Source organism: Protopterus annectens, chromosome 11.part0 (genome assembly GCF_019279795.1).
Source record: "Protopterus annectens isolate FY-2018-M chromosome 11.part0, PAN1.0, whole genome shotgun sequence".
NCBI lineage: Eukaryota > Metazoa > Chordata > Ceratodontiformes > Protopteridae > Protopterus > Protopterus annectens.
In genome coordinates, this window is record NC_056745.1 from 833395871 (window position 1) to 833415403 (window position 19533).

At 41.3% G+C, this 19533-nt stretch overlaps 1 protein-coding gene across 6 annotated transcripts in view; it reads left to right on the forward strand.

Moving 5' to 3' along the window:
• Nucleotides 1-19533, forward strand: part of DENND2A (DENN domain containing 2A) — a 2268767-nt gene that overhangs the window by 1141665 nt on the left and 1107569 nt on the right. For all 6 annotated transcript variants that reach the window (XM_044088248.1, XM_044088247.1, XM_044088242.1 and 3 more), the window contains one exon: nt 4337-4446. In XM_044088248.1, coding sequence (XP_043944183.1) covers nt 4337-4446 — 110 coding nt within the window. The remainder of the gene's footprint in view (nt 1-4336; nt 4447-19533) is intronic.

Genomic DNA, 19533 nt, shown 5'->3' on the forward strand with positions numbered 1-19533 from the left:
AGATGGTAACTCTTCACCAGTTGCTTCCTATGCTAGGCAAAGATGCCTGTTTGGCAACACTTGATTTAAAGGAAGCATACCTGCACATCCCAATCAGGGAATCTTGCAGAAGATACCTACACTTCAAAGCAGGCTACATGCACTATCAGTTCTCTGCACTGTCCTTTGGCTTATCTACTGTGCTCAGGGTATTTACAAAGTGCCTAGCTCTAGTCATTACATTTTGCAGGCAAAAGAAATATTCAAATATACCCATACCTGGGTGATTGTCTAATTCAGGCAGAAAGCCAGGACATACTTTTGAATCATCTGGCCTTTGTACAAAGGGTGCTAACTTGTCTGGGGTACACAATAAATGAATAGAAGCCACACCTGGTACCCTGTCAACAAATTATATTCCTAGGAGCATGCGTACATACAACTTCCCAGATGGCTTTCCTCACACCAGAGAAACAAATTAATTTGACAACCTACTTCATACTAGTGGCCACAAAAACCCTGCTTATCTGCAAGGCAAACGCTGCAAGCCTTGGGGTTCATGGCCTCCTGCATTCTTCTAATTCCATATTTAAGACTGCATATGAGGAAACTACAATGGTATCTAAAAAGTTTATGGTGCAAACATTCTCAGGATCTAGAAGCAATGATTCATATCATACCTTGCCTACGGTTAGAGATCCTTTGGTGGGCAGAGGCCTGCCACCAATACAAGGGACTACCATTCACTCTACCCCTACCACCCAAACCCTAACAACAGATGCATCAGACTATGCATGGGGGGCTTACCTGGCAGGGAAGTGCATTCAGGGCAAATGGAATCCAAGTCAAATGCACCTGCATGTCAGTCAGAAAGAAATGTTAGCTGTACAGAATGCTCTGACAGACTTCAAGGACCACATTCTTCCAGGAATGGTAAAGACGGACAACGCCACTGTTATGTGGTACATAAACAAGCAGGGGGGTACCCATTCTTACCCCCTCTGCAGACTAGCCATGGCACTGTGGAACACAGCCTTGAGCTACCAAGTGTATCTACAGGCTCAATTCCTGCCAGGAAACCTAAATACACTGGCAGACGGATTAAGCATAAACTCGGATCCCAGATGTAGACCGGTTTGCCTCCCCGCAGAACTACCAATTGGACATATTTTGCACAAGGACTCCCCACAAACAAGCTTGGAAAGTGGATGCTCTGCCCTTCAGCTGGAAAAACCTATCAGTTTATGCCTTTCCTCCTCTGCCTCTCCTCTCTTCTCCTCTCCAAAGTACTACTAAAGATCAAACAGGACAAACCAAGGATTATATTGATTGTACCAGACTGGCCACACCAACACTGGTACCCCCTCTTGCGCAATGTGTCACTGTTGGCTCCATGGCAACTGCCTCAGACCCCTACCCTGTTGTCTCAGCAGGAGAACCAGATTCTGCACCCTCAGCTTCAAACCCTGAAACTACCGGCTTGGTTAATTACTTAACCTCTCCTTTACCATCCCTTAGTAAACAAGTGATGGATATCATTTTAGAGGCAAGGAGGCCTAGTACTAGAAAATTTTATGCTGAAAAATGGAAAAGATTCTGTGCCTGGAACCAGTCTCAAGGGATGAGCACAGCAGTGCCCAACTTACCTCAGATTCTTCAATACTTAACTGAGATGCTTCACAAGGGCCTTTCTTTTTCCTCTATTAAAATTCATGCCTCAGCCATTTCAGCTCATTATAATATAGATCCTCCCCTGTTCTCTCATCCACTGCTCAAGCAGTTCTTCAGAGGGGCCAAAAATTTAATACCACCCAGGAGAGCCTCAACTCCAGCCTGGGACCTTAATTTTGTATTGGAGAAACTCTTCCTCCTTTAGAGCCAGCTGCTACTGCAGATTTAAAATTCCTTTCTTGGAAAACAGCTTTCATTTTAGCAATCACTTCAGCAAGAAGGGTATCTGAATTACAAGTCCTTATGGCAGTGGAACCTTTCATCATCTTTCATGCGGACAGGGTGTCCCTCAACACCAATCCCTCCTTCATGCCCAAGGTGGTATCCAGTGTGGCTCTTAATCAGTCCATTCATTTGCCAACCTTCTTTCCTAATCCACAGAACAAAGTGGAATGGATACTGCACACTTTAGATGTGCACAGACAACTTAGATTTTAGTTGGACAGGACTAAACCTCAAAGGAAATCTGAACAACTGCTGGTGGCATTTGCTGCAGGGGCAGAGGGGAAGGCTATTTCAAATCAAACCATTTCTAAATGGATAGGCCATTGCATTAGTTTCTGCTATAAGCACCATCACCATGGAAAACCTATCCCACAGGGGATCAGACCCCATTCAACCAGGGCTGCATCTACCTCTACAGCCTTTCTCAGAGGTGTCCATACCACGGACATCCTAGAAGCTGCTACCTGGAGTTCTGTACATACTTTCACCAAGCATTACCATTTTCCAATTTTCTCTAAATCCAGAGCTAGCTTTGCCACTGCAGTCCTGCAGGGTCTTATACATGGCCTAATGCTATCTAAATTCCTCCTCCCATCCTTAGCTTTGGGAATCTACCCAAATCTGATGACTGCAACAGTGAAACATGAAGAACATAGTACACTTGTGTACACTTACCATAAATGTAGATGTTCGAGTGTATGCACTTTTGCAGTCCTGGTTACCCTCCCTCCAGCCCCCTGACTTCTTTTGGCTATACCTCTACTCTCCCTTACTATGCTTAAAAGCTTTTTGGTGTATTTGCTTTTTTGTTGGAGGTATAATCTTGTGGATATATATATATATATATATATATATATATATATATATATATATATATATATTTTTTTTTTTATTGCTTCCCTCTAATGGGGCACCTGACATCTGGGACAAGAAAAACTGATGTAATGGCATCGCCTGCATGTTTTATACCCCTGACTACCTGACGTCATGGAAAAGGACAGCAACCAACGCAGGACCCAAGACTTTATTAATCAGGCCGACTGAGGGCTACTGCAAGCAGATAACCCAAGTGTGATGACTGCAACAGTGACTACACTCGGACATCTACATTTATGGTTAGTGTACACAACTGTATATTCTCCCTCCTGCTGAGTCTAGCAATTAGAAATCTAACTATGCTGTCTCTGTGAGTGGACCTCTTAACTCAGGAAAAAGGGACCTTACTGTCCACCAACCTGAATACACTAAGGCTGAAAGTTTGGATGTTCTAGCACTCTTTCCTTCCATGCAGAGGAAGGATGAGTGTTAGATCTTCCAAAGATGCTCAGAGAACATGCTAAATATTATGAAAGAGGCTAGGAAATGTAATACAAGGAAATCATACATAGCAAAGTAGAAGGAATTCTTCTCTTAGTGTCTTTCTAGAGGCCAGGACCCTAATTGGGCTCTGACATCTCCGGTTATCAAGTATTTGTCAGACTTCTACCAAACAGGATTATCTTATGCCCCTTTGAATGTATGTATTTTAACTATATAGGCTAATCTGCCTCTATAGTCCATAGTGTCAGCAGTTTAACAATTCCTGATCCCTTGATTGAACTGTATGCACAATCTGTTTCACAGTGTTCCTTATTAGTTCATAGGTATATAGTAGGCTAATGACCACCGGGGAATTTATAAGCCCAGCCACACAACCTAACCCAGCTGTGTCCCTGTGTATCATGGGCATTTATTAGTAGGGGGTACGTCAGGACATTTCTGGAGGTTATGTGTGTGTGTGGGGGGTATATTAGTTTGGACATAGCTACTGTCTGCCTCTGTTTGTCAGAGACACGGAGGTCAGACCCAGGGTGAATTTCTGATTTAACATCCATTGAGTGTCTTGTTATGTGGTCATTAACAGCAATTCTTAGAATTTGGAGGTTAAGGATCATATAACTACAGGTAATCTGATTAGGCACACAATGCCGTTGTGGATTACCATGCTGAGTAAGTCTTTTTATGTGTGAAATTGCCCTTCTCTTGTCATAGATACCTTTTTTGTAATAACCAACAATATTTCTCCTTGGGAGCTTGTTAGCGTCTGACTTGAAAAGCTGCACGGCTTAAACAGTTTTGCTAATACAAGGGCAACTGTGTCTTTTTTGCATTAGCAGCTTGTATTGTGAACTTGTTCTTGACAGTTTGTGTTTGCATGGACTATATGTTAGACAACACTTTATTTTCAAGAGGTAAGTAAGACAGAGAAGAGACGTAGGCATTAAAATGAGAGACGTTTTTCATAGTCACAGACAGATGAGCTAGATATGCCAGTGAAAAATGTACATTTTGAATGATTAACATACTTCATGATGCAGTAACCCTTGTCCAGTACTTTATTTTGTTTTGTGTTTTATTTCAGTTTGATAGATCCTTTAAGTTCATGCGAGAAGCAGAGGACCAGTTGAAAGCCATTCCACAGTTCTGCTTTCCTGACGCCAAGGACTGGGTTCCTGTGACTGTGTTTGCCAGGTATGGATTGCATTAAGATGAGCTTTTTCTGATTTCCATGCTTGTTTGCCATTATCCATGTCAATCCCTTACTGCCTGCATTGCTCACTGTAAAGGTTAATGGTTAATTTTTGTCTCTCGATGTTTCAAAAACAGAAATCTAATGTATAAGTCACATGATAACAGAGTATCTATAATTATTAAACATACACCAACAGCTGTTCCTTCAGTATATGCATTAGAATCAGTAATCTTATTCCTACAGTCCAAAAACCAGCCTAAGCTGCAAAGAGAAGGCTATCACATCTGTTACAGATGCAGGATGGACCAAAGATATTCAGTGTATCTTGTATTAAAAGATAATGGCATTAATTCAGTTAGTAGACGACTTTATGGGCTTATAATGGCCCTGACCCTTTGATGGACAGGATAACTGTCTCATCAACCTGAACTGTAATGAAAAGGGGAAAATCCAATTCACTTGTCGTTTTGAAGATCTAAGGAACTGCTCCATCCTCCTGATCCTTTGAGGGACAGAGGATATGTAGCACCCATCTGACACTAAGATGAGCAGAGAAGCCATCCACTGTCCCCTGCTGGCTTCTGATGACCACATACCACACCCCATAAGCTTACTAAGTGAGTGGATTTGCTGTGCACAAAAAGGAGAGAGAATGAGAAGGCACCATGCACTGCTTCATTTCATGAAATGTTGACTAAGGTCACAGAGTTCTACAGCAGGGCTTGCTAATGAGTCACACTGATAGCTTTGTATGGCATCTGGCTTGCATAATTGCCTACCTCTATTCCCAACTACTAATTGCTGAGCTGGTTTGTGAGGTCACAAAAGAATGATGATGACTCAATTGTGATGTCTTCTGTAGTAGTCTGGTGCACAAAATGTGTTGGTTACTGTAACAAAATAAAATTTAAATCACAAAAAGATGGTAAAGATTCCTTTAGATCTTATTGGATTTATTTCATATTGGTACCTTGTATTTTATTTTTTTGGGACTGCTGCTTCCATTTATGCCCTGAGATAAGCATTTGATGGCTGACAGTAGTAAAGACTAGCCTGTGGTGAAGGAAGGAGAAAGAGAGGAGGAACAAGAAAAGCAGAATATGAGAATTGTTTTCTCCTTGAACTATACCTGCAGCAATGTGGGTTTTATCATACAGCCAACTGTTTTCATATAAAATTTGTATATATGGAATTTCACTTAATAAATTAATAAAATAGTGTGATTCCACTGTCACTAACTCTTGTTTTATTCTCACAGACACATGAAGGTGTCGCTTTTGAATAGCAGTTGTCTAGTTTACTAAGCCACACTGCTAGACTTGCCACATTTGTCCTTTCACTCTTAAAAAAAAGACAGAAAAGAAAAATACTGTTCAAAACAATATGTGTTTGAATGGCTTTTATAAGAGCACAAGAATGTCAGGTTTCAGTTTGAGAACTTTTTTTGTTAACATAAGAAGAAATTAACAAAAGGAACAGAATGGTTATTAGAAATAAACACAATGAACATTACAGTTATGTCAAGTATTGATATGAGTATGAGGATGCAGAAAGTACTAATAAGGATTGCATGCAGGATTGCAAGATTTTCTCTGACTTCAATAGGGAGGGTGGAATCGTGAGAACCTCTGAGGGGTTGTCATTTGACTGTGGCAGGCCACGGCTGCCTGTCTGAGGCCTTTTCCCAGTGCCTCTGACAAAAACCCCATGACCAACCCTAAGGCCAAACCCAAAAGGAGGCTTTCTTCCATGCGTTAGACTAGAACTTCAGACTCCAAACCCACACAGAGCTATCAGCATGACCTGCTTACACTGGCTGAGGATTTACTCTTCACTATGGCTTCCAAGCAGCACAATCCTACCATACCTCCTGCCTCTTCAGTATCTGTTTCTGGGGAAAAAAGGGGAGCCACCCCCCCCCCAGAGGATTTCTCAGATTCTTATGAGACAGATGAGAATGAGAATGAGTTGGCTTATGTAGATCAGTTGTGCACAGGCTCATGTACTGATTATGACTCAGACTATATTTCAGCCGCAGTTCCACCACCTGAGGGCTTCCATTGGGAAGCTTGTGATGACCGTCAATCTAAAAGGAGAGTCAGAGAATTTCTTAAGCTCTCTGCAATCATAAACCTTTGGCCATTCCTCCAGTATTCGAAGTTGTGGATGATCATATTACAGATTCATCCCTGCAGTCTGACTCAAAGCCACTTGCTACTTGGAAGCTAGACTGGTTGTAAAAGGTCTTGGACTCTCACGAACATGTTATTAGGAATCCTACTGCTGATCCTGAAGTGGTGACTCTCATGGTCCTATGGGGGGGCTAAAGGCAGCACACTTCCAGGAAGTCTTTGCTTAATGATAAAGAGGAGAGAACCCTGGATCTTTTGGCAAAAAAGTTTATAGTTTTGCTCCCCCAGTTGTGAGAGCACTCAATTACCAGTTCCATTTAGTTAAGTATCAGGAAAATGTGCTGGACTGGATGAAAGATAAACTAGAGGGGATGGAAGACAGAGCTCTGTCCAAAAAAACATATTAGACACCTGCTGTTCTCTTTTTCAAGTTGAAAAGCATTCTTTGTGTTATGGCTTTGATGTCGTAGAAACATCAAGCAGGATGGCTGCCTCATGATCTGTTATCTGCCAACCTGCTTGTTTAAGGGAATAATCCCTTCCAGACCATGTTAAGTCTAAGATTCTAGATATCCATCTATACAAAGACATTTTGTTTGGACCCAAATCAATTTTCAAGAAACTGGAAGAGAAGGCTAAATCTGTGCAGACTGGCAAGGATTTGCTACGGGTTCAGTCACCTTAGTTTAGTAGAAACTATCCTGCTAAGTTCTTGACCTTTCCTCCCTCATAGCAAAGGCTAAAAGGGAAAAGACTCAGAATGGATATGCCACCTTGGCAACATAAAAGATGGCAACCAGAATCTACTTACAGGTCTAGTGGACCTTGGCCCTAGGGGTCCAGCAGGGAGTAATTATGACTCAGCCAGTCCCTTGCTCTTATAGGTTCATAGGTTCATAGATTAGTACTAGGCTAACTGCACTTTTAGGCCATTTTAAATCTAGCCAATTACCCCATGTAAGAATCAAACCTTGCACCTTATGCCTGTTCATAAGTTCATAGATTAGTACTAGGCTATCTGCCCTTTTAGGCCATTTTAAATCTAGCCAATTACCCCATGTAAGAATCAAACCTTGCACCTTATGCCTGCAAGGTAAACACCTTAACCATTATCCCAACTTCCCACACTTCGTCTCCCCCAAAACTACTTCCTCCTTCCCAGGGCCATATCATGGTCAAATCTGGCCACAGGCAGGGTAATGAACCAGGGACCCGCTCCCCCCATGTTGCCATTCCAGTGTCCCATTGGCTGTCTCTGTTACTACAACACTGCTCAAACTTGTCAGTATGCAAACCATTTTCTTCTTTACTTTACAATGTTTACAGAGATTTGGATTTAATTTTAAAAGTACAACTTTTATTTCAATTTTTACAGCACAAATACCAATAGCCATTTTCTAAATAAAACAGTCTCACATTGAAAACAGACTTAGAATGAGCAAGAGTAAACATTTCTTCCCTTGAAATTCACATTAATTGAAAATGAAATGAAACTCATTCATTAAAAATGCATTTTCCAGCAGCAGTCCTTTCCAATGGCCCTCCACTCTCTCTCTTTCTGTCTCTCTCTCTCCTTCTCTTTAGGTCCTTAGGGTTCCTCCCCCTGCACAATGGGAACTTGTTGGTGCCTTGTGCTCTAGGTCTGGAGATTTTCTTGGGGGTGGGGCTCCTCTTTTTTCTGGGGGCAAGAAAGACCTGAAAATGGTGCAGGCTGATCACCCTTATACTAAGATGTTGTGACTTCATGTTTAGGGTATACATCATACATCATCAGATAAAGTTTTGTAATTAATCAAGACGAAAGCGCTAATCAGTTTTTTGTCATAGTGGACATTGCCTTTTATATATGTTTAATTTGTAATAAATATATCATATATTGGAGCATTTGGTGTTACAGATTCTTGGTACGCTGCCGTGATTCTTGTTCGTTTAGTATTTCCTGCTTTGTTCTTTGTAGTTTTGGGTCATGTTTAAGGTGTCCACTAGGTCAAAAGGAAGGAGTTAAAATCTCTGGTACTCAGGTTGGCAAAGGGCTACACAGCAAGAAATACTCATATGGTTGTTACTGCAACAGTAAAGACACTCAAATATCTGCATTTATGGTAAGCTGACACAACTATACTTTTTTCCATCATTTATGTGATAAGGAAATTCACAGATAGCTGTCCTTAGGCAGCTGTGAATGAGTGTTGGTGAGGGGGTGACAGGGAATTAAACATTGTCATATTCACCATATTTTTCTGCCACAGTCCAGCTATATATGTCAGTCAATCAATTGATTGATTGACTGATTTACCCATTTAAACAATGGTTGAAAAGTCATCAAAGAACCTTGTTAATTTTGACTTGGACCTTACATGGCATTAATAGTATTAGTATGAAAAAAATCAGAAGTTGAGAAATTAGCTGTTCTTTTTTTAAACTTTATTAAATTGAAACTAGCTGCTTTTGAAAAAAGAAACCAAAGTTTTCATTAATAGCAGTAGCATGTGGTATAATCTCACAAATACCTTCATAGCGCTTCTGCAGGCTCATTTTTCACATAGCAAATAATACATTTAACAGAAGCTGTGGAAGCAGGCTGCAAGATCTTTACATCAAGTCCAGTGCCGGTCTGTTTGGAAAAATTAGGAATGCTTTAGGAAAAATTGACTCTGAAATGAGGGGTGTGTCTTTTTCAGTAGTTTGCCTTGCAGGTCAGCATAAAATGTGAGAGGACAGTGCCAAGCTAAGAAACATATGCAGTCTGAGACCATTAGGCAGTTTCTGACGAGGTGAAGTAGAGTGGTCCTTGACAGAGATAATTAGGTCACCAGGAAGTATGAAGAGCAGTGTTAAACCGATTAGTAAGATTTAGTTTTGCATCTCAGTGTTACAGTAGTGTCGATGCATTCTGTATGAGCTCCAGTCAAGTGGTCTATCACTTTGTCTAATCATGAGTGGCTAAAATAAGTGATCAAGTCACAGCTGATCTAATGATATTGTCCACAACATTTTACCGGTTATATCTCTGATTGTAAGGAAAGTGTATTAGTCTGTGATCACTTGTATTAGTTTTCTTGAAAGTAGTACAATATTGCAGTTTGATTTATCACAGTGTGCTTGATTGTGCGATCTGTTGATGCACTTCGTGTTTTCTTCCTATTTTTCCACTGTTGTGTTGCCGTGAATTTGTTATATATAAGTTAGGGAGTATGGGAAGTGCATGGGCTTTTCTCACTGCAAAAACACTTTTTCTGCTTTTTTTTTTTTTTTTAAGTTTTTGAGTTTGCCAAGTTAGACAAAGTATGCGTAGATCAGTTGTGTTAGATCATTTGTATTTAGGTATTCTTATTTTAGGTCAAAGGCTTTCATGCTTCCCCATGAGGTACAAACCCATTCTCTGAGAAAGTTACTCCTGTATATGTCATATATTACTAAGCATAAAATATCAAAGCGTGCATGTTGCTAATTTGAAATAACCATATGAAACTAACTTATGTTTGTAAGATTTCAATGTGAATTTTACAGTAGCCTCCCTTGTCAATATATGATTCAGGAAATGCTTTGTACTGTTGCCATGAACTACCGTGCAATTGTTAACATCACTACTCTTTCATCCTAAGTAGTTATAATGATTCTTACATATGACCATATAGGAAAAAGGGGGCTCAGGAAATGTTAAATTTGTTTTCTCTTCAAAATTAGCTATATCTCTTTCCACTAATGCATTGACTTTAGCTAAGCTATTTAATCACAAGCTGTTTTCTCACAGAAACTGCATTTAGTGCCTGTACAGTGCCACCACCTTTGTTAGGACAGCACCTCTTGAAGAAACAACCACTCAAATTTTGCAGACTCACATATTATGGGCAGGGAGCATAGCCTAGATTTTTGAAATAGTACCCCAGCTTCCACAGTTTAGTTCCTCTACTCCACAAAATACATTTTCTGTACAGTATAGTTTTTCACTGCTGAAAAAAGTCCTGGAATGACAAGATTAAGCATGTAAAAAATAGCTATTCAGACATTCTAAAAAGAGCGAATTAAACTATATAATCACAGCCCATGGTAAAAATCCAATTAATTACATTCTAATATATCCCATTACTCAAAATGAATACATTATTTTTAAAAAGTGCATGCTATGTCATATGTGGTGTATACCTGGCTGCACCCATGTTATGGACACGTTTGATTTATAGGTGTTCTTCAAGTGTGCTTTTTCTCCTGAATGAGTTTGCTGTTCCTTTACTATAGTTATAATATTGGAAGATGTACAACTCAATAAATTCAAAATTTCAGCAATGATTTATTTAGGCCAAAGGATTTAACCACACTCTTTCTCTGACCCTTAGGTCAGCACAACTCACAGATGTAACCAAAGTCAATACCCAGAATTATCTACAGAACAGTAATGTTGATCCTGACATTAGATGTTCTTCGTGTTTCACTGTTGCAGTCATCACATTTGGGTTATCTGCTTGCAGTAGCCCTGAAGTCGGCCTGATTATCAAAGTCTTGGGTCCTGCATCGATTGCTGTCTCATCTTCCATGACGTCAGGTAGTCAGGGGTATAAAGCATGCAGCCGACGCCATTACATCAGTCTTTCTTGGCGTGCGGTGCCTGAAGCAGAAGCAGTTCGCAAGTGCCAGTCGGCTGACTCCTGAAATTTTCGTTTTCGAGTTTCAGAACCGAAGTCTTCAACTAAAGCTAAGTACCCCGTTGGGGAAACTATTTCTTGCTCTAAACCGATGTCAGTAAAAGTCAATAATTGTATTTCTTGTGGAAAGCAAATACCTCGCAAAGATTTTCATTCGTACTGTATTCCTTGCTAGGCCCTGACCACGACGTACCTCGCTGTCGGTTTTGTGCCTTATTTAAACAACAAACTATTCGTTGTCAGTATATTTACGCATCTAAATATTTTGGGACTCGGTTCAATTATCCAGATATGTCTTCAGTAAGCCACCCAACTACCGACATTCCGAAAAACGCAAAGATAAAGACAGAGACATGCCGCCTAGGTCCAAAGCTGCTGACGACGCTTCTCCTGAGCTAGTCGCCAGTTCACCGGTACTCAGTGAGGCGCTTTCACAGCCCCTGATACCCGCTACCTCAGATTTGCAGGCCTCTACTGAGACCCATTCGGAGTATGCCACGAGATGCTTCAACTGTGGAACCTGCGGATTTCTCTACCTTGGATGGGTCTGGAGCCGCTGTGCAGACACTGGCTTCTGTGGGTGTATTCAGGCCTACTGACTTGCATATTAAACCAACGCCATCTTCTTCTTCAAGGCCTAAAACTCGAACCATGCCTAGAAAACCGACGCCCAGACTGCATGGTCAGGCCTCTATGCCTAGAAAAACAAATGATAAGAATGGCTGAAGACCTTATTACTTTAATCAGGGGAAGCCAACCTTCCCCCTCTAAGAGACCTAGGACTGAATTTGCTTATGATACTTCTGATCAGGATTCTGAAATTTCTGTTTCCTCTGATGGATTTACCCTTATCTACCTATGAGGATTCTGATGCAGAGGACTCTATTCCCTCTACTTCCCCCCCAGAGGATTTCTCTTTTGGTGAAACCTTGCATACTCTTAGGGAGCATTTTCGCTGGGAATGCCAGGATTACTCTGATTCTAAAAAGTGGCTTAGGGATTTCTTACTCCTGCTCCAACACAGGCCTTTAGCTATCCCTCCTGTACTAGACATTGTTGATGATGCATTTTCGGAATCTAGCCTTGCCCCTGACTCTTTACCTCCTGCTCCCAGAAAACCTGATAGATATTACAGGGTTTCTGACTCTCACAAGTTCCTTTTTAAAAATCCTATTGCGGATCCTGAGACCATTTCACAAGGACCCAAGGATATTAAGGCTACTACCAAAAATCCTACCCCCTCTGATAGAGATTCAGGGCGCTGGATAGATGGGGTAAGAAGGTATACACTTCTGCAACCTTGGCCTTTAGGGCCTTAAACTGCCAGTTTCACATGTTAAAGTATCAGCAGCATATTATTGGATTGCTTAAGCAGAAAATGATGTTGATTCCTGACTGTGCTGAAAATAAGGATTTACAGGATTTAATGCATTCTGCTGAACAGGTTGGAAAACATACTTTGCAATGTGGTTTTGATTCACTAGAGGCATCTTACAGGGCTGCTATCACTGGGTCTGTACTTAGAAGGCACGCTTGGCTTAAGGAGAAATCCTTGCCAGATCACGTTAAAGCTAAATTGCTGGATGCGCCCTTAAATCAGGACTGCCTGTTTGGCAACAAAGCAGAAGAAGTACTTAAAAAGATGGAGGAAAAAGCTAAATCTCTGCAAACTGTTAAATATTTCCTACAAGTACAGTCTCCAAGATTTAGTAGGCATTGGCCCTCTAAGAATTGATCCTTTCCTGCCACTTCCAGGCCTTCTCAGTCCAAACCCAGAACCAGCAGAACACCCAGGCTTCAGTCCCAGGGTACACAAAGGACTAAGCAGTGGGGGGCTCCCACTTCCAAATCATGGAGTAGTAAGACTCTCGCTATGGTAAGCTGTCTCAATGACTTAACTTTAAAATTTCCAAGCACTTCTCAACTTACTGCTCCTTTAGGGGGAAAGATTGCTCTGCAGGCAAAAAAACTGGGAACTCATTACCCAGAACAAATGGGTTTTAAATATAGTTTCCCAAGGATAGAGATTTCACTTCCACACATTACCAATCCCAAACGGTTGGCCAGATCTACCCCCAAATCAGTGGGCAGAGGCTCAAAAGCAAGTACTGTCTCTCTTAAGCATAAGGGCTATTCAAACTGTACCTGAAGAGGAAAAGGGACAAGGTTTCTACTCAAGACTTTTCATGGTACCCAGAAAAGACAACACATGGCATCCTATCCTAGACCTTTCTATCCTATACACCTTTTTGGTGATCCCAAAATTCAAGACACTAACTCTTCACCAGTTGCTTCCTATGCTAGGCAAGGATGCCTGGTTGGCAACACTGAATTTTAAAGGAAGCCTACCTGCACATCCCAGTCAGGGAATCTTGCAGAAGATACTTACGCTTCAAAGCAGGCTCCATGCACTATCAGTTCTCTGCACTGCTCTTTGGCTTATCTACTGCGCCCAGGGTATTCACAAAGTGCCTAGCTCCAGTCATTGCATTTTGCAGGCAAAGAAATATTCAAATGTACCCATACCTGGACAATTGTCTAATTCAGGCAGAAAGCCAGGACATACTTTTGACATTTGTACTTTTGGCATTTGTACAAAAGGTGCTAACTTGTCTGGAGTACACCATAAATGAAAATAAATCACATCTTGTACCCTGTCAACAAATTATATTCCTGGGAGCAAGCTTGAACATAACATTCCAGATGGCCAGAGAAACAAATTCATTTGACAACTTACTTCAAACTAATGGCCACAAAAACCCTGCTACCTGCAAGGCAAATACTGCAAGCCTTGGAGTTCATGGCCTCCTGCATTCTCCTAATTCCATATGCAAGACTGCATATGAAGAAACTACAATGATATCTAAAAAGCCTATGGTGTCAACATTCACAGGATCTAGAAGCAATGATTCCTATCATACCTTGCCTGCAGTTAGAATTCATTTGGTGGGCAGAGGCCTTCCACCAAAACAAGGGACTACCATTCAGTCTACCCCCTGCCACCCAAACCCTAACAACAGACCCACCAGACTATGCATGGGGGGGCTCACCTGGCAGGGAAGTGCATTCAGGGCAAATGGAACCCAAGTCAAATGCACCTGCATATCAATCAAAAAGAAATGTTAGCTGTACAGAATGCTCTGACAGCCTTCAAGAATCACATTCTTCCAGGAGAATTAATGGTAAAGACAGACAACAACACTGTTATGTGGTACATAAACAAGCAGGGGGGGTACCCATTCATACCCCCCCCCCCTCTGCAGACTAGCTATGGCTCTGTGGAACACAGCCTTGAGCTACCAAGTGCATCTACAGGCTCAGTTCCTGCCAGGAAACCTAAATACACTGGCAGACGAACTAAGCAGAAATCTCATGGACCCACACGAGTGGAAACTGGAACCAAAGAATTTCAACATGTTGATAAATAAATGTGGGAGCCTGGATATAGACCTGTTTGACTCCCCCCAGAACTACCAATTGGACAAATTCTGCACAAGGACTCCCCACAAATAAGCTTGGAAAGTGGATGCACTGTCCTTCAGCTGGAAAAATCTATCAGTTTATGCCTTTCCTCCTCTGCCTCTCCTCTTCAAGGTACTACGAAAGATCAAACAGGACAAACCAAGGACGATACTCATTGCACCAGACTGGCCACACCAACACTGGTATCCCTCTTGCGCAATGTGTCACTGCTGGCTCCATGGCACCTGCCTCAGACCCCTACCCTGCTGTCACAGCAGGAGGGCCAGTTTCTACATCCTCAGCTGCAAACCCTGAACCTGGCAGCCCGGTTAATTACCTAACCTCTCCGTTACCATTCCTCAGTAAACAAGTGTTGGATGTCATTTTGGAGGCAAGGAGGCCTAGTACTAGAAAATCTTATGCTGAAAAATCTAAAAGATTCTGTGCCTGGAACCAAATTCAAGGGATGGGCACAGCAGTGTCCAATTTACCTCAGATTCTTCAATACTTAACTGAGATGCTTCACAAGGGCCTTTCTTTTTCCTCCATCAAAATTCATGCCTCAGCCATTTCAGCTCATTACAACACAGAACCACCCCTCTTCTGTCATCCACTGCTCAAGCAGTTCCTCAGAGGGGCCAAAATCTTAAGACCACCCAGGAGAGCACCTACTCCTGCCTGGGACCTTAACTTTGTATTGGAAAAACTCACTCTACCTCTTTCTGAGCCAGTTGCAAGTGCAGATTTAAAATTCCTTTCTTGGAAAACAGCCTTCCTTTTAGCAATCACTTCAGCAAGAAGGGTATCTGAAGTACAGGCCCTTATGGCAGTGGAGCCTTTCATCATCTTTCATGCGGACAGGGTGTCCCTCAGGACCAACCCCTCCTTCATGCCCAAGGTAGTATCCAGTGTGGCTCTTAATCAGTCCATTCATATGCCAACCTTTTTTTCTAATCCACAGAACAAAGGGGAATGGATACTGCACTCCTTAGATGTGCACAGACATCTTAGATTTTACTTGGACAGGACTAAACCTCAAAGGAAATCTGAACAACTGCTGGTGGCATTTGCTGCAGGGGCAGAGGGAAAGGCCATTTCAAAGCAAACCATTTCTAAATGGATAGGCCATTGCATTCATTTCTGCTATAAGCACCATGGAAAACCTATCCCACAGGGGATAAGACCACACTCAACCAGGGCTGCATCTACCTCTGCAGCCTTTCTCAGAGGTGTCCCTACCAGGGACATCCTAGAAGTTGCTACCTGGAGTTCTGTACATACTTTCACCAAACATTACCATTTTCCAATTTTCTCTAAATCCAGAGCTGGCTTTGCCACTGCAGTCCTGCAGGGCCTTATATCTGGTCCTAATGCTACCTAAATTCCTCCTCCCATCCTTAGCTTTGGGAATCTACCAAAATGTGATGACTGCAGCAGTGAAACACGAAGAACATAGTACAGTTGTGTACATTTACCATAAATGTAGATGTTCGAGTGTATTCACTGTTGCAGTCCTGGTAAACCTCCCTCCAGCCCCCTGATTTCTTTTGGCTATACCTCTATTCTCCTTTACTATGCTTAAAAGGTTTTTGGTGTATTTGCTTTTTTGTTGGAGGTATAACCTTGCATGTATATATATATATATATTTAATTGCTTCCCATTAGGGGGCACCTGACATCTGGGGCAAGAAAAACTGATGTAATATCATCAGCTGCATGCTTTATACCCCTGACTACCTGAAATCATGGAAGATGAGACAGCAACCGATGTAGGACCCAAGACTTTGATAATCAGGCCGACTGAGGGCTACTGCAAGCAGATAACCCAAATGTGATGACTGCAACAGTGAATACACTTGAACATCTACATTTATGGTTAAGTGTACACAACTGTACTTTCTACCACTATCCTACGATGCATAGTTGGATTAACATTACACATACACACAGATAAAGTTATTTTTAGGATTATGTTAGAAATAAGTTTTGATGTGGAGCTAGACTTAAGGGTAATGCTAAACTTCTATTGCATTTGAGATGTTATGCGTGTGGTTAGGATTATAATAGACTTGCAAATATAGCTAAACACAGTGTTAGGATTAGGTTTGGGATAGATTTAGGAAGAGTTCAAAGGAAATATTTCTTATTAGTGTTCAATAATAAAAACTAACATGGAGGGCCTACTGGCTGCATAGGAATAAAGGGCTACTCAGATGTCCAAAAAGTCTAAGATTTGCAAATGTGAAATCTTGGGTCCTGCCACTGATTTTGCATTTGTATTACTGAAATTCCCCATTTATTCCTACTTTTATATAAAGCAAGCCTACTGACATACAGTACAGAAGAATTCTGAAAATACTCTTTAGTTTTTAAGAGAAAGATCAAGAACCAGTGCATGTAGATGCTTTAGGGCTCCATTTAGATGCTCGAAAGTCCTTTTACGCGAATATGAAAAGAGCGACACGTATTGCGTGAACCACGGAAATGCCAAATGTCCAAAACCGCGAAATTCTAAATGTCAAAGTGTCATGGTTGGCCTGTCTGCGGTATAGCTCCATAAGCTAAGTGTGCAATAGTTACGAACCTTAGGGGTAGGGTGCGGGTTAAGGTAAGTGCATAGATAGGTAATGTATGTAAGGTTTAATGTAGGGTTAGAATTAGGGTTTTGTTAAATGTATGTGTGTGGATTATTTATTTTGTTTTGGTATATCTCTGTAGGGTAAGTGTGCGATAGTTACGGACCTTAGGGTTAGTAGTAAAAAGTTACACATTGAATCAGTCACTGTACTTTATTGCAGAAGACAAACGGTTTGTCTTCTGCAATAAAGTACAGTGACTGATTTCCAGTCTGTAACTTTGGTGCCTTAATTTACTTTTGCTGTTGTTGTGTGTTTTGGGCACCTCAGTGTACCTGCAGCCGTTTGGTTTTTGCATCTTAGGGTTAGGGTGCAGGTTGAGGTAAGTGCGTAGATAGTAATGTATGTAAGGTTTAGTGTAGGGTTAGAAGTAGAGTTTTGGTGCTTTACTTTAGGGTTAGAAGTAGGGATTGTTTAGTGTGTGTATGTGGTTTATTTATTTTGTTTAGGTAGGCAGTATGTAGTGGGAGGTGGAGTTGGCTGACTATGGGGATTTGACTTTTTGAATTTCGCGGTTTAGTGTGTTCGGCATATTCGCGGTTCGTGCAGTGCATGTTGGTGCTTTCGCATTCGCTTAAAAGGATTTTCGCTAATATAATATAGACCCGATGCTTTAGTAGTTCATCACATTTTAGACATGTATTTCATTGCACTTTGAAGATACCACCTACAGAGTGCTTAATGTGTTGATAAGATTCTTCTTCTATTTTTCACATTTTTATTTCCCTCTCATTCTGACCTCCAAGTCCCAGTACAAGCCTATTGTATGCTTTCACATGACAATGGCATGTCTTCTCAATGCCATAAATTTTGTTTACTCCAGTGGAAATGTACTGAAGTGTACTTAGTCAGAAGTTGTACAGGCAGGTAATGCTGCCTGTCATAGTTTTGCTGACCCAGACCTATTGAATGTTGATGTTGATGGTTATATGTTTGTTACTGGGAATCCCAGCGATTTACCTTCCTTTTAAATATTATAATGCAACAGAATTTATTAGTACTGTTCCAACAGATGGCTTAGAGGATTAAGGAGCTGTTAAGCTGTTTTATGTGGTCGATTGGTACAAGGTTTGACTCCCTCAGCGTCCATTGCCTGTGAATCGGAGCAAGTCATTTAAGCAGACATCACTCCAGGCCTGTATGAAAAGATCTGTAGAGAACAGTGCTCTTCCTTGGAAAATAAATACAAATAAATCTACTTGTTATTGTTATTTTTCTGTCTTTTATGTTAGATGTATGACCTGTGGTTGAATTGTCTCCAGAGTTTGCCTTATTCTTGGCTGAAGACTGATGAGAGCCAATGGTCCAGATTCTTCATCTGGTTATAAATAAATATATATGTAAATTACAATAATGGTTTATGGGAACTAGGCAGTATGTTGTAAGGTGAACTCTGTAAGACCACTTTCATCTTGATTCGGACCTTTGCCCCACTGTGCTACAACCCCAGAGGTAGCTCATAGTATAAAGTGTGGATGCTATAACGTTGAAGCCACTATAAACAAATGTAGATTTTTACATACTTGTCTTGTTGACTCCTGTTTTGATGAGCTGCAATCACTTGTAGTTAATCTGTAGTTTGCATCTAGAAGTCTTTATTGATTGTATACTGAAAGTTACTGGCCAATATTAAGTGACGTGCAGGGCCTCACCCAACCACAATCTGCAGCCATAGATGTTCTTCGTGTTTCACTGTTGCAGTCATTACATTTGGGGTAATCTGCTGGCAGGTTGCCCTGTCGGCCTGAATAACAAAGTCTTGGGTCCTGCGTCGGTTGCTGTCTCCTCTTCCATGATGTCAGGTTGTCAGGGGTATAAAACATGCAGCCGATGCCATTTTATTCAGTCTTTCTTGCCGTGGTGCCCAAAGCAGAAGCAGTTCGCAAGTACCGGTCAGCTGACTCCTGAAATTTTCACATTCGAGTTTCAGAACCGAAGTCTTCAACTAAAGCTAAGTACCCAGTTGGGGAAACTTTTTCTTGCTCCTTACCGATGTCAGTAAAAGTTAATAATTGCATTACTTGTGGGAAGCAAATACCTCATAAGGATTTTCATTTGTACTGTATTCCTTGCCTAGGCCCAGATCATAACGTGCCTTGCTGTCGGTTTTGTGCTAGATTTAACCAATGCACTATTAAGTGTCGGTATATTTTTTTGCTTCAAAATATTTTGGATCCAGATTTAATTACCCTGAAATGTCGTCGGTTAGCAAT